Source organism: Thalia democratica, chromosome 9 (genome assembly GCF_965202585.1).
Source record: "Thalia democratica chromosome 9, ktThaDemo2.hap1.1, whole genome shotgun sequence".
In the NCBI taxonomy this organism is placed as follows: domain Eukaryota; kingdom Metazoa; phylum Chordata; class Thaliacea; order Salpida; family Salpidae; genus Thalia; species Thalia democratica.
The window spans coordinates 27,083,458-27,102,903 of record NC_139173.1 but is presented as its reverse complement, the minus strand read 5'-3'; the positions used below and the strand labels follow the sequence as shown (position 1 = coordinate 27,102,903).

Below are 19,446 nucleotides of genomic sequence, written 5' to 3'. Positions count from 1 at the left end.
TATATATTTCAACCTGTAATTGTACGAATTAGTTTATACATTTTTGATATTTTATTGTCAAGTCTTTCTAGCAAGTCATCATTAATAATTAATTTTAAAAAGTATAAAATACTTCTTAGCTACAATTTTTTATATTTAAAAATGACTAAAAGCTTTAAGAATTGTTTTGATGTATAAAATTCTGTTTTAAAACTAGGACATTTTGAATCATTCTAAAATAGTAAATTTTTAGGTATAACTTACTAGCTCTTTCAAATTAAACAAGTGCTGTAATGTGTATACGAAACTTTTTTAATTAAAGGTATATTAATAAGATAATAAAAATTTGATAACTGAAAAAATGGTTTAGTTTTACTTATTGTATATGTTTTAAATAAAAAGATTTAAATAAAATATAAGTTAAAATATCGGATGTACAGTCAGCTCTCGCGAAAATACGCTTTTGTTTTAGTTACGCTTTTTAGAATTCTTAAAAATTAAAATAGTCTTGGAATATTTTTAGATTTTACAGGGTTACAGGTTTTTTGGCAACAATGAAAGGAACATTTTAATAAAATTTAGTGTAAATAACTTGAAAATAAAATCTTTCGAGTTTGTGCCTTCCGTAAAGAACCTATTAAATCCAAAGATTTGCTCTTCATATTTTAGGTCTCATAGTCACCTTTATACCTTTAAATCAAACAAAGTACAATGCTTAATTCCGCACAATATTTGTGGCATAAAAGCTTTATTAAAACTTATTAAATCTTACAACTTATTTATTTATTGCCATTCAAGATTGAATTTGTCTTGCATGGTATTAGAGAATGATCTTTCTCTAATTCCATGCAAGACAAGTTTAATCTTAGATGGGCATTATTTGAACGATGGTATAAAAGTATAACACAATAAGTTAACTTTTCAAATGTTGCATTATAAGCCTTATTTTAATCGTAAGCAACAAGGTAAACAGCTTGTACAATTTTAATTGCTAAAATATTATTGATAAGTTATCAAATTTTGTAAAACAGATTTACGGACTTAAATTCTGGATGAAAAGTATACTAAAAAAATAATAATAAGCATATAAACGATTAGTATGTAGCTTTTCGATGTTTAATTGTCGTAGACATGACGTTAAAAGATATCTAAGTGGTGTATGACTTGATAACCGAAAAGTTTTTTCGTGCACTAGGTCTTAGAACCAAATACTTTGAGCGCTCATTTTTTATTGTTCTACAAACAATAAGTATATAAATTAAGACTAACCATTTTTAAATTTGTTTTATTGTATAACGAATTTAATAACTTAGAACAAAATAAACAAAGCAATAAATAAGAAAATAGGCTTTCATGCAAACGTAACGACACAGAAAAATCTATAAACTATATAAAAACTCACAAATGCACTCAACAATTAGATAAACAGTCAAAAATAAAGCTTCATTCATCAGATTTGTAGTAGAACAAAATGTAGGCGTCGTGATCTCCGTGAGGCTTCTCAACTCGAGAGCTTTCAATTTCATTCACCTTTTCATCATCGAACAAATACCAGCGACCTTCAACTTTACAGCTCGCCACGTAACGTCCTTCCTTCGACACCGGCCCGACATGGTATAAGACAGCGTACAAATTGTATTTCTCCACGTCGAGTACGTCCGTTCTCTTCCAATAAAGGCAGAGCGGGAACTTGACATCCCTGGAATCTTTTACACGATGTTTATACTTTTGATCAAACCGTTCCAGCTCGATGGTCAGCACTGGCGGAAGGCTCGTAATGCATCTTTGCACGACCACATTTCGTGAGTTTTCGTGATGGTAAGCTTCCTTGCAAGCGGCGCATCGTTTTAAAAACTTTTTTGGCACTTGATATCTTTGGACCATGTCTGCAAGTGTGCTATTTTCAGTCAAAGGTAGTGATAGCTTTCGAAACAACTGTATACTTGGTACACTCAGACATGGTTCTGTTGTCAGACAGTCCCTTGTAATACGGAATTTTCCCGAAAAATATTTGTTTAGTTTTTTAGCATTTTCATCGCGTTCCTTGTCCAAGTGTTTGTCCAATCCAACCAGAAAGCAATTGAGCCAGAATTTCATTTTAACTTTAAGCTGTTTATTACTACCAAGAAACATTTTTTCCACATTTATTACCCAATTCAAAAAAACGTCAGGCTTCAAACTACGACCGTTACTTAAGCTCTTGACATCTTTCAACAATTGCGAACAACATTCCGCGAAGTTATTTTCATAAGCGATTTTTCTGTTTAGATAATTTTCTGGTTGTTTCTGTAACTTTATGTTGTTGAAGTAACCTTTCAGCTGCTCTTTGCTGAACATGCATTTAAGCAGAGAGTTCATGAAGGAAAAGTTCATAAATTTTTCCAACTTCTCCAAACCGCATAAGCCTTTCCCAGAAGTTTCACTGACGGGACTTTTTTCGCGACCAGAATCTGGTGCCGGTTCGGCGCTCATCAGAATTTCTTCGATGGCGCGAGCAACGTCATCATTTCCGTTCGACTGAGCGAACACGACCAGCTTGCGATTTGCAGTGCACGCTTGCTCGTAACTTTCTTCTTCTGAAAACCTCGCCTCCAGCCTCCGCATGTTCTTGCTCCTGTCAATGAAGTTGTACTTGTGTTTCAAGCCTTCACCCTTGCGTAGAAGATCTTCCACTGTGGCAAAGAAGCTTCCGTGTTTTTTACGAAAATCATTGAACTTTTCAACGACTTGTTTCGGAGCGAAGCCGTACTCAAACGCGTACGGTTCATCATCGTAGTGGATCAAAGTCCTTATCTTTTTCATTAAAGCATTTTGTTGAAGGAGGTCTGCTTCGTTTGATGCTTTCCCTCTTCTGACCGAAACCATCTCGATTACTTATCGCACACAAATACCTGTTAGTAAGTAAAGTGATTTAATAATAATTTAACTTGTTAGTAACAATTTAACTTTAACTTGATTCCACTGAATGTGTGCCAAGTACCCTTTTTGATACTAACTTCCTATCAAAAATGGGCTAAATTCTTAGTAATTTAACATACAATCTTACAGTTACATTTATTTGCAATTAAGTATTTTCATACATATATTTTTTTTAACCAAAGTGCTAACTTAAATTGAATTATTAAAGTATTTCAAAAGTTTTTAAATTTTTTAAATTCAGATCCAACTGATACAGTTATTTATATACTACATAAACATATTTTTACAACAAAGTTGAAATTAAAAAAAGATACCAGTTTATTTAAAAATATTGATTTAAGAATATAAATAAAACTTAAGTATTTCAAATTTTAGTATCCATTAAAATTATTAAATTTGTAAAGTAGGAAACAAGTAAGCTATACTTTTACTGATAGTTTTTAAGGTACAGAATATATTATTAATCTCATTTAGTACATACTCTAAGTTACCACTCTTAAGCAAATGTATTTATCAGCAAAATTGAAAATATTTTTAATAAACGAAAGATCTCTTTCTAAGTGTTTTCTTAATTTATAAAATTAAGACAGTTAATTAAAATGATCTTTTAACCGATTTTTTATTTGTTTATTTACTTAAACCTGTCTCATTCCAATCTAAAAAACAGACTACCTGCAAACCATTCATCCTAAATCTTATTTAAAGATTTAAAATATACTTGAAAATTTTTTTAATAAGTATTTATTTCTAGAATTTGGTGTTTTTTATTCCATTTAATACTGCTATTATTGAGTTTATAAAGTAAAATTTCAAAAGCTAATTAAGTATTTTATAGTCAAGATATTATTTCACTAAACTTTAAATAGAGAACTTTTAGTGTTACTACGATAAACTACCATTGCAGAGTTAATTTTTGTGCCTAACGTTTTTTTATAAATAAAGTTCACTACTTCTACCTTTTTTAAGTAAAATGCTTAGCTTTATTGCTTCAACTAAATTCTTTCTTTAAAGTAAAACACAGAAGTAAGGAAAAAAAAAAACATTGTGTCACAATCAACTAAAACTACTTTTTTAAACTTCTGGTATTAGCATAAATGTAAGGAGCTATCAAATTCCAGTAAACATGACAATTTTATTACTATTTTTAAAGTAGTAACAAATTAAATATCATAAATGAATGGGTTAGCAATTTATATAGCTGTTTTTAATTTCTCTAAAAATGAAAGTAACCGTTAAATTCCAAATTTTATTTAGTAAGGTTTTTAAAGCTTTGATGATTTAGAATAAGCAATTACTAATTATATGTTTTTCATTTAAGGAAGTTAGCAACATTTAGAAAATAAATGTAAAAAAAGTCTAAGTTACTGCTTAAAAATTGCTTGGTCATTTTATGATTACTTATCATAAAAACTTTTATGTATGAATAGTATGCTGGTAATCTACCAATCTTTTAATTTAAAGATTTCAGAAATTTTAATTAGTAAGAAAATATACTGTTTTTAAAGTAAATAGAACCACATAATTTAAAATTATTTTGTAGTTTATCAGGTTGATCATTTTAAAAGTTAGTCGGGTACACAACTCAAACACAAGTTGTTTAAAAACTACTGGACTAAAAACTAAAATAAGTTTCAGTTATACAAAGCTTTAAATCAACTTATGCAAATGGGCAGATGATTTTGCTTATGGTAAAACTAGTACAATAAAATGTACTACGTTTGGTATAATAAAAATAGGATATGATAAAGTTTGCGGTACAAGATATGACAATAACACGAGAGTAGTATTAATTTACTATGCCGAGTACAGAAAAAGATTTACTTTACATTTTTCTTCTGTAGTTTGTTCAATTAAGATAAAGTTTGTTAATAGTTTAGTGGTCATTTCATTGTAATTTAGCATTTACGAGTTTTGCAGAGTATTTAATTTTATAGTGCAATTTTTCAAAGTTACGCAGGTTTGAAAAAATGTTTTAAAAGTTTGGCATGAGTTTTTCTAATAAATCCGGCCCGCCGACCAAAAAAATTGCTCCTCGCTATTTTAGGATTGTATTATTCATTGATATAAAATGATAGAACTAAAAACAGTTTATATTGTTATAAAACAGCTATAAACTGCTAGCCCTTACTTTTTTGTCTGAACTTACTGGCTAAACAATGATAAACTATTCTGTCATTTATAATAGAAGTCATTATCATATTTCTATTTTATATGTAATATTCGTTTGTTCTAATTTATGTTTAGTTTATTAAAAAAATATTAATAAAAATCTGTATTACTATGATCAATGAGACAAATTAGAAATGAAAGTTTATTTTTTAATGCTTTTTTTTATGCGTTTATGCATAGACCAGAAATTAATAGACATGAAACACACTGTCAAGTAATAAACTGAACTTAGAATTGTCTCATCAATGTTCATTTGCTACTTTTTAGTTTTTAATATTTTCATAGATTGATAACTTATCTTAAAGTTATTAGTTTAATCTGAATACTTGAATAAAAATACAAAAATGTTTTTCATTTATCATAAAATACGACGTTAGTCTTTTTTTTTAATTAAGTACGTATAAAATAAACTTTTGTAAACTTGTTTAAACATGCAAGTTAATTTAAAGTTATAATAATTAATTCCTTAAATCGTCCCAGTATGTCATTAATACCAAAACTAATAGAAAAAATCTAAGCCAAAAGTTCGTCGATTTTTTTAATTTTTAACTAAAAAAGTTAAACTGTAATTAACAGATTTTTACGTAGTTACAGTTACTATGTATATAAGTATTGTATACAAGTGCAAAAAAAAAGTATATCAAAAGTACAAGTATTGTTTTTACTAAGTTTAAAATACCAAAGCAAGCAAAGCTTTCGTCTAAATAATTGAAGTTTGTTTTAAAATGTCGAAGCAGAAAGAAAGATTTGATATAATAAGAAGGCCTACAAAAACACCGAGAGAGGTGCTAAAATGGTTGCAAGCATTGGAGCTGAGCAAACCAATAAAAAACATAAAAAGGTTTGTAAATTGCAAAATGTTGAAATGAACTTGAGAAAATAAAGCTTGTAGTCTAAAATAAGCAGAGTATAATTGAAAATGAATTTTAGATACAAATTAAAATCATAAATTTTTAATTGCAGTTGTAAAGAAAACCCCATAATATTACTTTAAAACCTGGTTCGGTGATTTTTATAACAACACTTTTAAGCTAATTGTTATGATAATAAAAAAAAATCTAAGTTTTTTTTTGTAGGAAGTTTAAAACTATTTGAAGTCAAACAAAAACTGTAATCAAAATAAATCATCCAAAACGATTAAAGTTTAAAACATAAGCACTTGAAAAATTCAATTTATTTCTTTCGCAGAGAATTTTGCAGTGGCCTGATAGTTTCTGAAATTTTCAATCGCTACCACCCCAAAGCCTTCCCCAGCTACATTTTCCCAGGGTGCCTGGTAGACAGCACCAGCTCCAAGGCCATTTTCTACAACTGGGTTTCGCTCTTCGAGGTGAATAATTGTTTTAAATTGAAGTAATCAAAGTATGTTGCTTAAATTTGTAGTTTCTTTCAAGAATATACCACTGCTGTACTATCAAAATCCACCCGCGTTCAAAATCCACCAGATCAAAATCCACCCGATCAAAATCCACCCGATCAAAATCCACCCGCGTTCAAAATCCACCCGATCAAAATCCATCTGCGCTCAAAATCCACCCGATTTTTTTAAAATTTTTATTATTTACTAATTTATTTCATACATTTTTAAATTTATTTATTATTATTTTTTCACTATCACTGTTACCCTTAACCCTTACCCTCGATTGGTAAGCGGTTCTCAAATTTGGCTGGGTGGATTTTGATCGGGTGGATTTTGAACGCGGGTGGATTTTGAATGTGTCCCATACCACTACATGTGTTCAGCTATTTTGGATGAATTTTTTGTTATTTTAGTATAAACTTATTTATATCAAGATTTAGCCTACTTTGTTGTTTTTATACAAGAATTATTTAAACTTTTTAGTTGCTTTTTTGGCTAAACTTAAAATTAAAACTCAGATTATTTAAGCCTTTGTTTTTCGCATCTAAATACAAAATATTTAACAACTTTTTTTTCTACTGTTTTTTTTAGTACGAATTATAGTGTCTATATAAATAAAAGAACGATCTCTTTGAAAGAATATAAATTATAAATGTATGATAGTATTTATTTTTTTCATAATAATAACTGCTTTATTTTAGTATTTCAGTAGTTAGTAAAACTATAAACGATTAAGTTTTTCCATAATGATGTCTTAGCTGAAGTTTACTTGAAAAAGTTTATTTCAAAACTTTTTTACAATAAATCTGTTTAACACTTTTTTCAATGCTTAGATTATTTAAGGGCAGCTTTAAAATAATACAATCAAATACAAATCTATTTTCATGTAATCTCTTCAGTAGTGTATTAAACTTGTCAAATGCATAAAAATGAAGCATAACACTCATACTATAACAAAGTGATAGCTTTCAATAAAAATTTTTTAATGTTAGAACAGTTCGTTTATGGCATTGCTCATTTATACTTCACTAACACCATTCATCACGTTTTATTTTGTTAATTTGCACAACAAATAGCTAGGTTTTTTCGTGCACCAAGTCTTAGAACAAAATATTTTGAGCGCTTTTTTTTGTCGTTCAATAAACAATATATATATTCTTAACTTATGCAACAACTCGCAGGTGATAGCGAAGGAGAAGATGAAGCTGCCGTGGTGCCTGGTGAGGGGGACGATGTATCAGAGGGACGGGGCAGCAGAATTGCTCGTTTGCAAGCTCTACACAATGTTCACCAAGCGAAAGTGAGAAAAATGACTGTGATTTTGTTTCTATTGTTTTGACTGAAATTTATATTAGTATTTTTAATTTATATTTATATAAAGCTGTTTACTAAGGAAAGTGAGAAAAAAAAAGTTTTTTGGTTTCTACTGTTTTGATTGAAATTAATGAAAGTACTTAAATTAAAAACAAAAGTCTCCATAGCTTCAAAGTAAGAAGTAGTTTACTAAAGAAAGTGAGAAATAAATAACTGTGACTTTGTTTCTACATTTTTGATTGAAATTTATATTAAAAATAAAAGTCTCCATAGCTTCTAAGTTAGAAAATAGAAGAAACTAAGTATTTGTACAGTAAGTAAGCTGAAGTATAATTTGTACAGTTTTTATGTAAAATATTAACAGTACTTGAATTAAGCTTTATAAAATTTCATATCTTTAAAGTGTACAGTAGGTCGAGATAAACTCAAAATATGTACTTTTTTGGAAATAAGGTAACCGGTTTTCAACTGTTTTTCTAATAAGCTGTAAAAGATTTTTATTTATAAAAAATTAAAACTAAAAAATTTTGCATTTGATAACTATTAGAAATAGCTCAATAAAAAAAAATTTGGAAGACGTAGAAAAGTAACTAATCTTGTATAATATTGATACCAATATGGTTTATACGATCTTAAGAATATAGACGTAGGTGTTAAATTTTAAAAAGTTTTTAGTTATTATCCGTGTAAAAATGCTTAAGTTTTTTTTATAACAGTATAGTGCCTTTCTTTAGGATAAAAAACTTTTTTTTCTTTACACACAACTACAGAGTTTCATAAAGAAAGTTAAATGTATTATAACAAAAATGTTTAAACAAATAATCTGAAACCAACATAGAACTTTCCAGACGAAGTGATAACTCTAAATTAAAAAAATTAAACAGTAGGGTTAACTGTATCATGTATTTCTAATAAACTTATTTTCATTTATTTTCAAATGTTTTGAAAAAACTAATTTACTAAAAAAATAGCCACTTAAAAATTATTAGATACTTAAGTGTTTAGTATACAAAAACATTTGCTCAATTCATCTAGTAATTGTATCAGATTTTTACAGAATTTATTTTCACAGATTGGAATTTCTTGAAAAAATGGATCTAGACAACATTGAATTTTCAGACAAGGACTATCAGGTAAAAAGAAGAAAATAATCAAATTTTTTTTATGGATATTAACATTTGAAAAGTTTTTTTTATCTAACTATAAAAAAATTTGCAAGCTTAAAAAAACAATTTAATAATAATAGTTAGAAATAATTTTCAGTAATTAAGTTTTAACTTTTTTTGCTTTGATTATCAAATTAAAAAAAAAACATTTGGCTATCAAGCTCACCGCCAGTGTGTTTAAAAAACTAACTCTCATTTTGAAAAATAAAAAGTTAAACTTATATAATCAAGGATCAACTGCCGCTGTATTGCAAAACCACTGGAGTTTGCTCCATCATCAGGAATATCAGTCTGAAAGAAATGTGGCTGCAAACTCACGACCAGAACGTTGAACAGGTTTATTTTTTACATATTTACCCTTTTTAACGTTCTTAAAACCAGTTAAAAATAATTAGCTGGTTTTTAGTTTGGTTTAGATTTAAAAAAAATCATTATTACTCATGTGTAAATTAAAAACAAGAGTTAAACTTTCTGCTAAATACAGTTATAACCAATGATTTAATCAAACTTTAAGCATAATTTATTTGATAATTATCACCTAAATGCTTTAACTGTTTTTCGTCTAAAAGTTCAAACAACTTTTTTTTTAAATCCTTAAACCCCAAAAAATTTCAGATCCAGAAGATCCTGAGGAACCACTACGAAAACCTGAAGGAGGACCGCCTCCTGCACCCCAAGCGCTACAACGTCCGGCCAACGGTGGGCGAGCTGACTGTAAGGAAGGTGCCCGGGAACGAGTACAGGGAGAGGAGCAGTCAGGACAAGGACACGATCGATCTTCTGAAGACCCCGACCTTCAAGACGCAGCTACCTGGTAAGGGAAATCCTTGTTGGTTTTTTTTTTGGTGGTAAAAAAGTATCAGTACCAAGTTGCTTGCAACGATAAAATTTACGACTAGGAAATTACTTTATGTGAAATTTTATCTACTTCTAACGTAAATTGCCCCATTTTCAAAATTCAGCTACCTGGTAAGGGGTCCTTGTTGTTTTTAATGGAAAATGGGATCAGTTTTTGCAACAATTCACGTTTTTAGGCTCAAAATACTTCCTTTATATCGTTTTTAGGAGCAAGCGAGAATGTTATATCACGTTTAATTTTATTTATCCCTTAAAATTTAGTTTAAAAAAAGTACTATTTGTTTTCAATAATGTGAAGCTATTTTAGATAAATAACAAAACTTTAAGACCCAGCTCCCATGCTAGATCCTTGTGATGTTTTTCTAATGGCTAATCGGACCAGTTTTTGCAAAAATTTACGTTTTCAGGGTCAGGAATTTTACGTTGTGTGCAATTTCAAATAGCTATTTTTAACGTCCTGTACAAGTAAAACTATCTATTTTGAACTAGTAACTATGGACTAGTTAAAAGGTATCCGTGGTGTGCGAATCGATAACCAAAAGGTTCTTCGTGCACCAAGTCCTAGGTGAAATAGTTCGAGCGCTTTTTTTTGTCGTTCAATAAAGTATACCTATTAAGTTTCACAAAATGTTTGTTTTTTTTTTTAAATTGTAACCTTTTAAAGACCTAGCTTCTTAGGTGAAATTTTAGTTAATTTTTGATGATAGACAAAGATAGCTTCAAACTAATTATAACTTCTGATTTATATATTTTTTCCAAGTAAAGCTAGTATGGAACTGGTGTGTAACTTTACTTGACCTTTTGGTTACTTAGAGAAAAAGTCTGAATTGTTTTTTCAGAAGTGGTTAGCTATTTTAGAAAAATATCAAGCTTTGTTTTAACAACACAAACAGTAATTTAGCATTAGTTTAAAACAATTTTTTTTCTACAGTACCTTCGATGGGTGGCAAGTCTAAGCACGTGCAAGAAAACTCGATCAACTACATAGAAATTCATCAGGAGCAGAAAAATTCGATTGATGGTGGAAAAAAATCAAAAATACACGAAATACAAGCAAAATTACACGCAAAAATAAGAAGCCTTCAGCTGAAATAAAAAATAAATCATAATAGAAAAGTATATATATAATTTTTGATTATATTAACTTTTAAAATCATACAAATAACTTTAATATTTTTTAAGTGTGTAGTTTAAGTAATTTAAGTTTATTTTTTAAGTTAACAATTTTAAAGTTTTACTATCAAAAATGTAAAGTATATGGTAAGTTTTATGAAATGGTATTGCAGATCAGTTTTGAAGTAGTACAAATATACATTCATATTTGAACTGTATTAAACCAAGCTTCAGTTTATAAAAAAAGTTTAAAATTTTGTGGGTTAGTTATTTCATTATCATAATAAATAAATACTTTTGGATAATATGATCAAGTCTGTTCAGGTATCTTGTCAATTATTTTTTATAAAGTTTTTAATTTACTCTAGGTTAAAAAAGCACGTTAAAGTAGAATTCTAATCTAGTATCGAAATACATTTAAATTTTTTTAGTGATGTTTTTATATTGGTGATATTTAAAATGAGCATAAATCTTACATTTTTTTGTGCCTTATAACAAAAATAAGTTAATTGTGTATAGTTAACTTTTGTAAGTTGTTTTAATAGCTGATATCGTCAAAAATGAACTGATTATAATTTATTGAAATACCACAAATGAAATTACTGTTCATAAATATAAAGATACAATTTATACTTGTACAAGAAACAACAACTTATGTATCATATAGATCTTCTGTATAAATAATGTTTTTTTTAATAATTAAGCAAAATTATCACAGGTAATAAAACTAGTTTAAAGCATATTCATAACCTAAATATTAAACTAACAACTTTAATGACGACCATCAAAAACTCACTATCAAAATCCATAAAAAATTAGATTAAAGAAATAGGATATCTAAAATGTAATTTCAATCTTGAATTATAACATAATAAAAACTGTTTGGTTGTGATTTTTTTACCACAGTAGTAGAAAAAAGTTTTAAATTATTGTTAATGTTTAAAAATAAAATTACTCATTTAGTTCTAATGGCTCATTAACTCAAATATTAATTAAGAAAAGAAGATTAATGTAGTGATTGTTAAAATAAATTACTGAAAAAAATAGTTCGGTGCACACTAATTATATATACATAGATAGTGCTATAACTAGTATAAGTACAAATTTATCATTTTTAGTTGTGGATAGTTTAGAACACAACTAAAACTAGCTTTTGAAATCCAGATACATTACACACTTGTTTTCGAGATATTGTACAGGGTTGCCACTGGGTTTTAAGATATTTCTTCCAAGTTTTTGAAGGTACAGATTTTTGGGTTTACTTTTAGTTTAAAGTTAAGTAGTATAATACAATTGAAAAGATACTCGAAAGCTACTTTACATGAGTTTTTTAATCATAAAAATTTTAATGATGACAAAAACTTCTTATTTGTGTAATAGATGTTTCATGTCAAATCAAAATTTTACTACCAACATGAAAAATTGTTAAAAATTCTAGATTTTTCCAGTTTTTTTTTAATTTATCGAATTTCAGGTTTTTCCAGGATTCTAGGTTTTGTGGCAACCCTGTATGGTAACTAATCGTATTAACTTCTTTGCTCAGTAAATTAAATCCTTCATACAACACTACGGCGGTGCATAAGTTAAGAAAAACTGGCACTGTTTCTGAGCAGCTTGAAAATCATGCAAACCATTTGAATTTTTGCCGAGTCAGCAAAATACCTATATAGCATTTATTTGTTTATATATTTATACCCTTATCTCTAACCCACTTTACACAAACATAAAAAAAATAAATCAAAAAATAAAAACTTATTATCTAAAATCAATAATAGTATGAGAAAAAAAAATGCTGATTCAGCAAATATGCAAATGATTGCATGATTTCCAAGCTACTAAAAAAAGTAGTGGAAATCTGATGCAACCCAAAAAAAGAACTGGTGTTATAACTCCAAAGTTACCTGATTGAAAATCAATAAAAATTGAAAACTATTTCTTTACTAAAAACGATGGATTATAGGGCTTACTTTTTAAAAAAAGAAAACAAGAGACTAGTAGAACAGATTTATAAAAATAAACTTGAATTAATAAGTATGTAAAAATATGTTGCATTTTCATTGTAATTCTATTTATTAAGCAAAAAGACGAAAAATCACAGTGAAGATAAAAAGATTGTTAAAAGCAACCAAAAAGTACATAAACAACTAGTATTCATCAATCATAATAAGGAAAAAGTATTTCAGATATTTCAAACCATTTACTACAAATTAAAACTTTCCAATAGATTCAAAACTTAAAAAAAAGCCATAATTTCTTTATTTTATGAATCAAGTTTTGGAAACATTTGTTAATATGGACCTCAGGTTGACAAACAAGAACTGCTGGTCATTACTGCAATTTCTGTACTTTTCCTGGATTATATCAGTGATTGAAAACGAATCGAAGAATCTCTTGTTGCTCCTGAAATCGAATCGAAAAGTTATCATAGAAATTAAAAATATACAAATCTTTTTAACTTTTATCTAAGAAGTGCTTGTTCAAAGCAAAATAACTTAACATATGAAATAAACTGACATAAATTAAGTATTTAAAGATATAAAAATTAATTTCAACATTTTCTCCATATCATTCAATCCATATCATTCAAAAGTAAGTGGTATAATATTTTTACTTTCTAACCATACTACAACTTAAACAGTATCTTTACAGACAAAAGTATACTGTAGAATTAAGTTGTAATTTCAGTTTCAAGTTTCATAACACCAAGCCATACAAAGTTTAGTCAATTTTCATTAACACTTTTTAAAATAAAACCAAATCTTAAACATGGGTCAATTCTAAATCTATATTTCTTAGAACAAACTTTTTCTTGTGTCTGAAGAGCTTTTTTTCAGCAAAACTACACAAACAAAGTCAATTAAAACGGTCGTAACTCTAAACACAAACGAACTTTATTTTGGACAGCTTCTGAAGAACGACTGCAATTTTTTCAAAAGTTTCATCAGAAAGGTGTTGGGAGTGCAGGATGAGCGAGAACTGTTTGAAGAACTTCTCGTTCGAACACTGCTTTAAAAACTCATCCACAACACCTGTGTTTCAATCAAGTTATAAATTGCATAATAGTATTATAGTTATAGTGTTTTATAAATAGATACAGAAAAACCACTGTCAAAAAAAAGAGTGGTTTGAGTTAATGGGTAAAGTTTTTGTTAAATATTTAAGCGAGAAGTTGCTAGATATAATTGTTGGTTGTTATCTAAATAACACAACATCATAAAAAAAGCGTTTGTATTTAATTATTTTATTTTAATACAACTTAAACGTTTAGATCAGGGTAATTAACATAAACGAAAAAAGTACCCAGAGTTTATTGGTAGAGTTAGAAATATTTTGAGGCTGTTATAGCGGAAAAATGCTATATTTAGTTGTGATTTATATAATATAAAATCCTTAAAAAGCGTAGTTTTCATTGAAAGAGGTTAATTAATTAGAAGACATTGTTACAGCCTCATTATGGTCAACCCTATTTGTTTACTTGTAATTTTATGAAAATATTCAAAGAAGTAATAAGTTTTTTTTTTATAAATTAAAGCTATTACAGACTAAATGCTGCCAAATGATATGGTGAAAACCATGTTTACTAGATTTTAATTAATTGTAATAATTAAGAGCTACAAATTAAATAAAACTAATAATATTGCATATATAAATTCAAATACTCAAACTAATGTTTGTGCTTTTTTGTTTCTTTGCAAAGTAAAAAGTACAAAATGTTTTTTTTTTGCTTTAAAAAAGTTGTTAACGTTTACTGACTAAGTAATACAGTGTTGCCATAGGATTTAAATTTAAAATGCCCGGCTTTTCTTTAGTTTATTGTCAAACTCAAGGTTTTGTGGGAAACTCTATTTTTTTTTTTAATGAAATAGTATAGACCAGTTTTCTGGTTATAAATTATAGGCCGAAAAGAGCTACAAACTACATTTATTGATAATAGGTGTATTTTTAAACTTGAATTAGTAAACCAGTGTTTGTGGTTTTATTATCTGTTTGCAAAGTAACAAGCTCAAAATGTTTTTTTTTTCTTAAAAAAATTTGTTAAAATTTACTGTATTATACATCCTTTTAATTTAACGCTACTTATTCGCATACATAGTATTTTAAATAAAAAAATTAAGTAGAAAGACACAAAGTAGAGCATTAGTTTGAATTAAATGAATATTTTTGGTATACATACTAGGTAAAAAAAAAATTAAAACCAGTTTTCAGTCACAAAAAAAACTTCAGCCTATTAGTTAACATAAACAAATTTTAGTAAGTTTATTAACTGAGTGAAAAAAAAACTGAAATAATATTGAACAAAGTTATAAAACTAGAACAGTAATAAAAGTTTAATCTTACAATAAAATGTTGAACAAAAAACAATGAAAAGGGATAACTTAGTTGGGGTCACAGTTTTAAAACAACTAAAATAAAAATTAATATAAAATTTACATAAGTTTTTCGAAACAATCTAATTTGTAATAAAATAAAAAGTAGCCAACGTACCAACAAAACAATAATCAAAAAAAAAAAAAACTCATCAATTTTTTTTTACTACTGTGAACATATAAACAACATTAAAAGTTTATATAAATGATTAGTTAAATACACACTTAAACTATTTAATTTATCGTATTTTTTTAATACTCTGTGCAATAGAGACACTTGTAAAAAAATAATAGTAAAAGTAAAAAAAAATAATCAGTTTTGCTTCAAAACTAAACAAAAAGTAAATAAAAAACCTCAATTAAAAAAGAAGTAGACTAAACTTGATTAAAACAAAATTAAGTTTTATATATGCCAAGAGGAATTCAAACTAGACTTATGAGTGGAACCTTATATATCAATCAGTGTTTGTTGTCCGTACATATATATTACTGCAAAAGTTGGCAAATTTTTTATTAAAATAAACTTAATTGCTATATGACTGCGACTAAATTTTACCTTTAAATAAATAAGTCTGACCAGATTTGCCGGTTTAAAATATTATCATCTGGTTTTAAACTAATAATGGAGAGATTTGGCAAAAACTTTTAAATGTGAGCTAGTTTAGCAAATCTTGAGCTTGTAAGTTTTTTAAATGAAATAGCACATACCAGATCGGCTGGATTTAAATTACAGGACACAAGTTCGACTACATATACTGAATAAAAGGTGCAATTATAACTTTAAATAAGTAAGCTAGTGTTTGTGGCAGTGTTTTGCAAAGTAACAAGCTCAGAATGTTTTTTTTTCTTAAAAAAAGTTTGTTAACATTGACTAATTTTATATATCCTTTTTAATTTTACACTACTGGTCAGCACATATAGTACTTTAAAATAAAAATGTTTAGTAGAAATACAAAAAGTAGAACATTAACTTGAATTAAATAAATATTTTTTGTATACATACTGAGTAAAAAATTAATTGCAAAAAATAAACTAGTTTCATTTACAAAAAAAAAAAGCTTATTATTTAAGATAATGAAGTATTAGTAAAATTAATAATTAAATATAAGCATATTTTGAAAGAATATTGAACAAAGGTGAAAAATTAGAATGGTAATAAAATTTCAACATACAAAAAAGTTATACTTAAAATAATTAGAAGAGATGTTACAGTTAGATTCACAGCTTCAAAAACACTAAAACAAAACTTATAGGAAAAGTTTCCAAGATAATATGATTTAAATAAAATTTAAAGTATCCAGTGTACCAACCAAACAAGAAATACGAAAAAAAAAAAAAAATAAAATCATTTCAACTTATTTATACCACTGTGAACATAAAAACAACATTGAAAGTTTGTATTAATAAATAGTTATATACTTAAAAAAAGTATTTAGTTTATCGCATTTTCTTAACACCCTGTGCAATATATACACTTGTAAAAAAATAGTTTTAAAGAAAGGTAAAAAAATAATTCAAAGTTACAAGAAAATAATAGAGTTTGAAAGTTCAAACGAGTTCAAACGATAAATTACAACTTTAGTCAAAGTTTTATAAAAGTAAAAAGGAAAAAAATTAGATGGTGACGAACTATAAAAGGAATTTATTTAATTTAACGAACTTAAATAAGTAAACTAAATTAGTGATTTTATGAAGTTTTTCGAGCAAAACTGTTCAACTGTTATAACATTTTTAATTACAGTAACCTGCCGCTTGATTAAACTTTTTGAATACGGCGCAAATAAGCGTACTAAATTAGCAGTGCGTACTTAAGTGATCCCTGTCTTTTTCACCTACAACTAAACCAAAAAATACTAAAAGAAGAATGTTTTTCATTTCGTAGAGGATCTGTTGGTGTTCGTTATTTTGTTTCAAAATATTTTTGTTATTATTTACTGACTTAATTTTTTTACACCACCGAATCGTTGCATCTAGTCTATTAAAACAAAAATATCAACTGAAAAACTAATTTATATTTGAAGATATTTTCGGCATTCAAATAGAAAGTTAATTTTTGAAGTAAAAATAAAAAAGCTCAAGTTTGAAAATTTAACTTTAGCATGGTTGTGATAGATAAGAACTAATTTTACTATTATAGAGTAAAATAAAGCATTATTTGGAAAAAATAGGTAAAAAGTTCAAACATAAAAAAGATCGGTTTGAAAAAATGAAATAAGATACTACATTTCTAGTCAACATCGCACAAATTGTTATTATTTGCTGACTTAATTTTTTTACACCACAGAATCGTTGCATATAGTCTATTAAAACAAAAATATCAAGTAAAAACTAATTTATATTTGAAGATATTTTCGGCATTCGAATAGAAAGTTAGTTTTTAATAATAAAAAAGCTCAACTTTGAAAATTTAACTTTAGCATGGTTGTGATAGATGAGTACTAATTAAACTATTATAAAGTAAAATAAAGCATTATTTGGAAAAAAATATTGTACTAAAAAGTTCAAAAAACAATCGATTTAAAAAAATCAAATAAGACACTACATTTCAAGTCAATATTTCACAAAAATCAAAAAAAAACTTATCTTAGTTTTACAAAAAAAGTTTGATTTTTAATAAAAATACAAGGTAGACTAAGTTACAGTCCAACGATAACTGATTTGGTTAAAATGCATAAAATGTAAGTAAATAGGTTTTAAGTTTTTTTTCAGATATTGTGCACATAAAAACTATATTAAAAATTGTTTCAAATTTATAATTATCCTTTAAAACACCAGAATTACTTGTACCATCGTATATTTTTAAAATTAGTTTATGTATATATAACTTTAAAAATCACAAACAGAAAACTGGTAAAGTTATTTTTTAGTTATGATTTAAATACTATCATAAAAGCAAAATATAGATAAAATTACTTTGACTTAAAACGCATTTAAAATTCATCAAATTAAAAGTAAGTTAATACGCCCTATGATTGGCAAACGTACGTCAATTAGTGTTTGTTGTTTTTAAAAATTTCTATGAAGTTGGTATAAAGATTGTAAACATTTTTTTTCGACTTTTATCAAAATAAGAACGAATTTAAAAATGATTAGTTTGTATAGAATGATACATGTCTGTCCAAATTTACTTGACTACAATTATTGCTATTGTTTAGTTTTACTGCCTGGCCGAAGTTGATTTGTTTGAAAAGATAAAAAAGTAAACTAGTGTTTGTGATATTTTTGTTTTATTTTTTCGTTAAGAAGCAAATTCAGAATGCTTTAAAAAATAATTTTAGAAACATTTTTGTCAACATTCACTGAAATTAGTATTCAGTTATTCTATATCATTAACTTGGTGTTCAAATAGTTTGTTTTAATAAATATTTTGGCAATAAATATTATTTAGATTTATAGAGTATACACAGATTTCGATAACAGTATCACCACTACTTAAAAAAAATCTGAGTAACAAACCTAGCTTGAGCTCATTAAAAATGCTAAATAAATACTATTAATTAATTTAAAAAAAAAACCTTTTATAGAAAATAAATATTTTGAATAAAAGTGAAAAATTAATTTGATAAAAAACAGTTCAACGGTACAATAGAAATTTAAATTAAATAGTCAAAACCTATTCTATAAAACCTTTAAATCTTAATAAAATATAAAATCAAAACTAATCTGAGTTAAAAAAAATCTAACAAAACTGAGATTTCTTTAAGTTACGAGGCAGTTTAAGTGGCAACTCAACAATAATTAATAAAAGCAACTATAAAGTATTTATTAAAAAACAAACATTATATAAACGACAATGATCATATCCACATTTATAATTATAAAATAAGCATTAAAAAATAAAAATAATGTTTTTAGAAAAGATTTTAAGTTTACCAAAAAGTTTACAAACAAGCTTTATTAATTATAACTCTATTATCATCCAGTGTTTGTGGTCTTTACTTTAATTCGTTAAGGTAGTTTTATAAAACAAATATATAAAACAATTAGCATAAAAAAGATACTGAACGAAATAAATGTGCAGACCAGACATACTGGTTTTAAATTAGAAACCTTGAACGATTTTATAAGTGTTTAATAATAGTTTAAATTATAAAGCTAAATTAGTAAACTACTGTTTGTGATTTTTCATTTCTCAGCAAAGTAACAAACTCAGAATGCTTTATAATATTATTTTTGGTAATATTTACTGACTTTAGTAATC

The 19,446-nt window shown here is 26.7% G+C and overlaps 1 protein-coding gene across 1 annotated transcript; it reads left to right on the top strand.

The window, feature by feature from the left end:
- The first annotated feature begins 5,792 nt into the window (after window positions 1-5,792).
- LOC145845138 (spermatogenesis-associated protein 4-like) lies at window positions 5,793-10,860 on the top strand. The gene is made up of 7 exons (XM_082952560.1): window positions 5,793-5,908; window positions 6,256-6,397; window positions 7,609-7,727; window positions 8,814-8,874; window positions 9,139-9,243; window positions 9,523-9,736; window positions 10,697-10,860. Exons 1-7 carry the CDS (start codon window positions 5,793-5,795, stop codon window positions 10,858-10,860), a joined length of 921 nt encoding a protein of 306 aa, XP_082808686.1.
- Window positions 10,861-19,446: the final 8,586 nt, after the last annotated feature.

Excerpts from the sequence above, each read along its gene's own strand:
- LOC145845138 (XM_082952560.1), top strand. The coding sequence starts at position 5,793 with ATGTCGAAGCAGAAAGAAAGATTTGATATAATAAGAAGGCCTACAAAA. Across the intron at positions 5,909-6,255 it reads CCAATAAAAAACATAAAAAG|AGAATTTTGCAGTGGCCTGA; the intron begins GTTTGTAAATTG and ends TTTCTTTCGCAG. Across the intron at positions 9,244-9,522 it reads ACGACCAGAACGTTGAACAG|ATCCAGAAGATCCTGAGGAA; the intron begins GTTTATTTTTTA and ends AAAAAATTTCAG.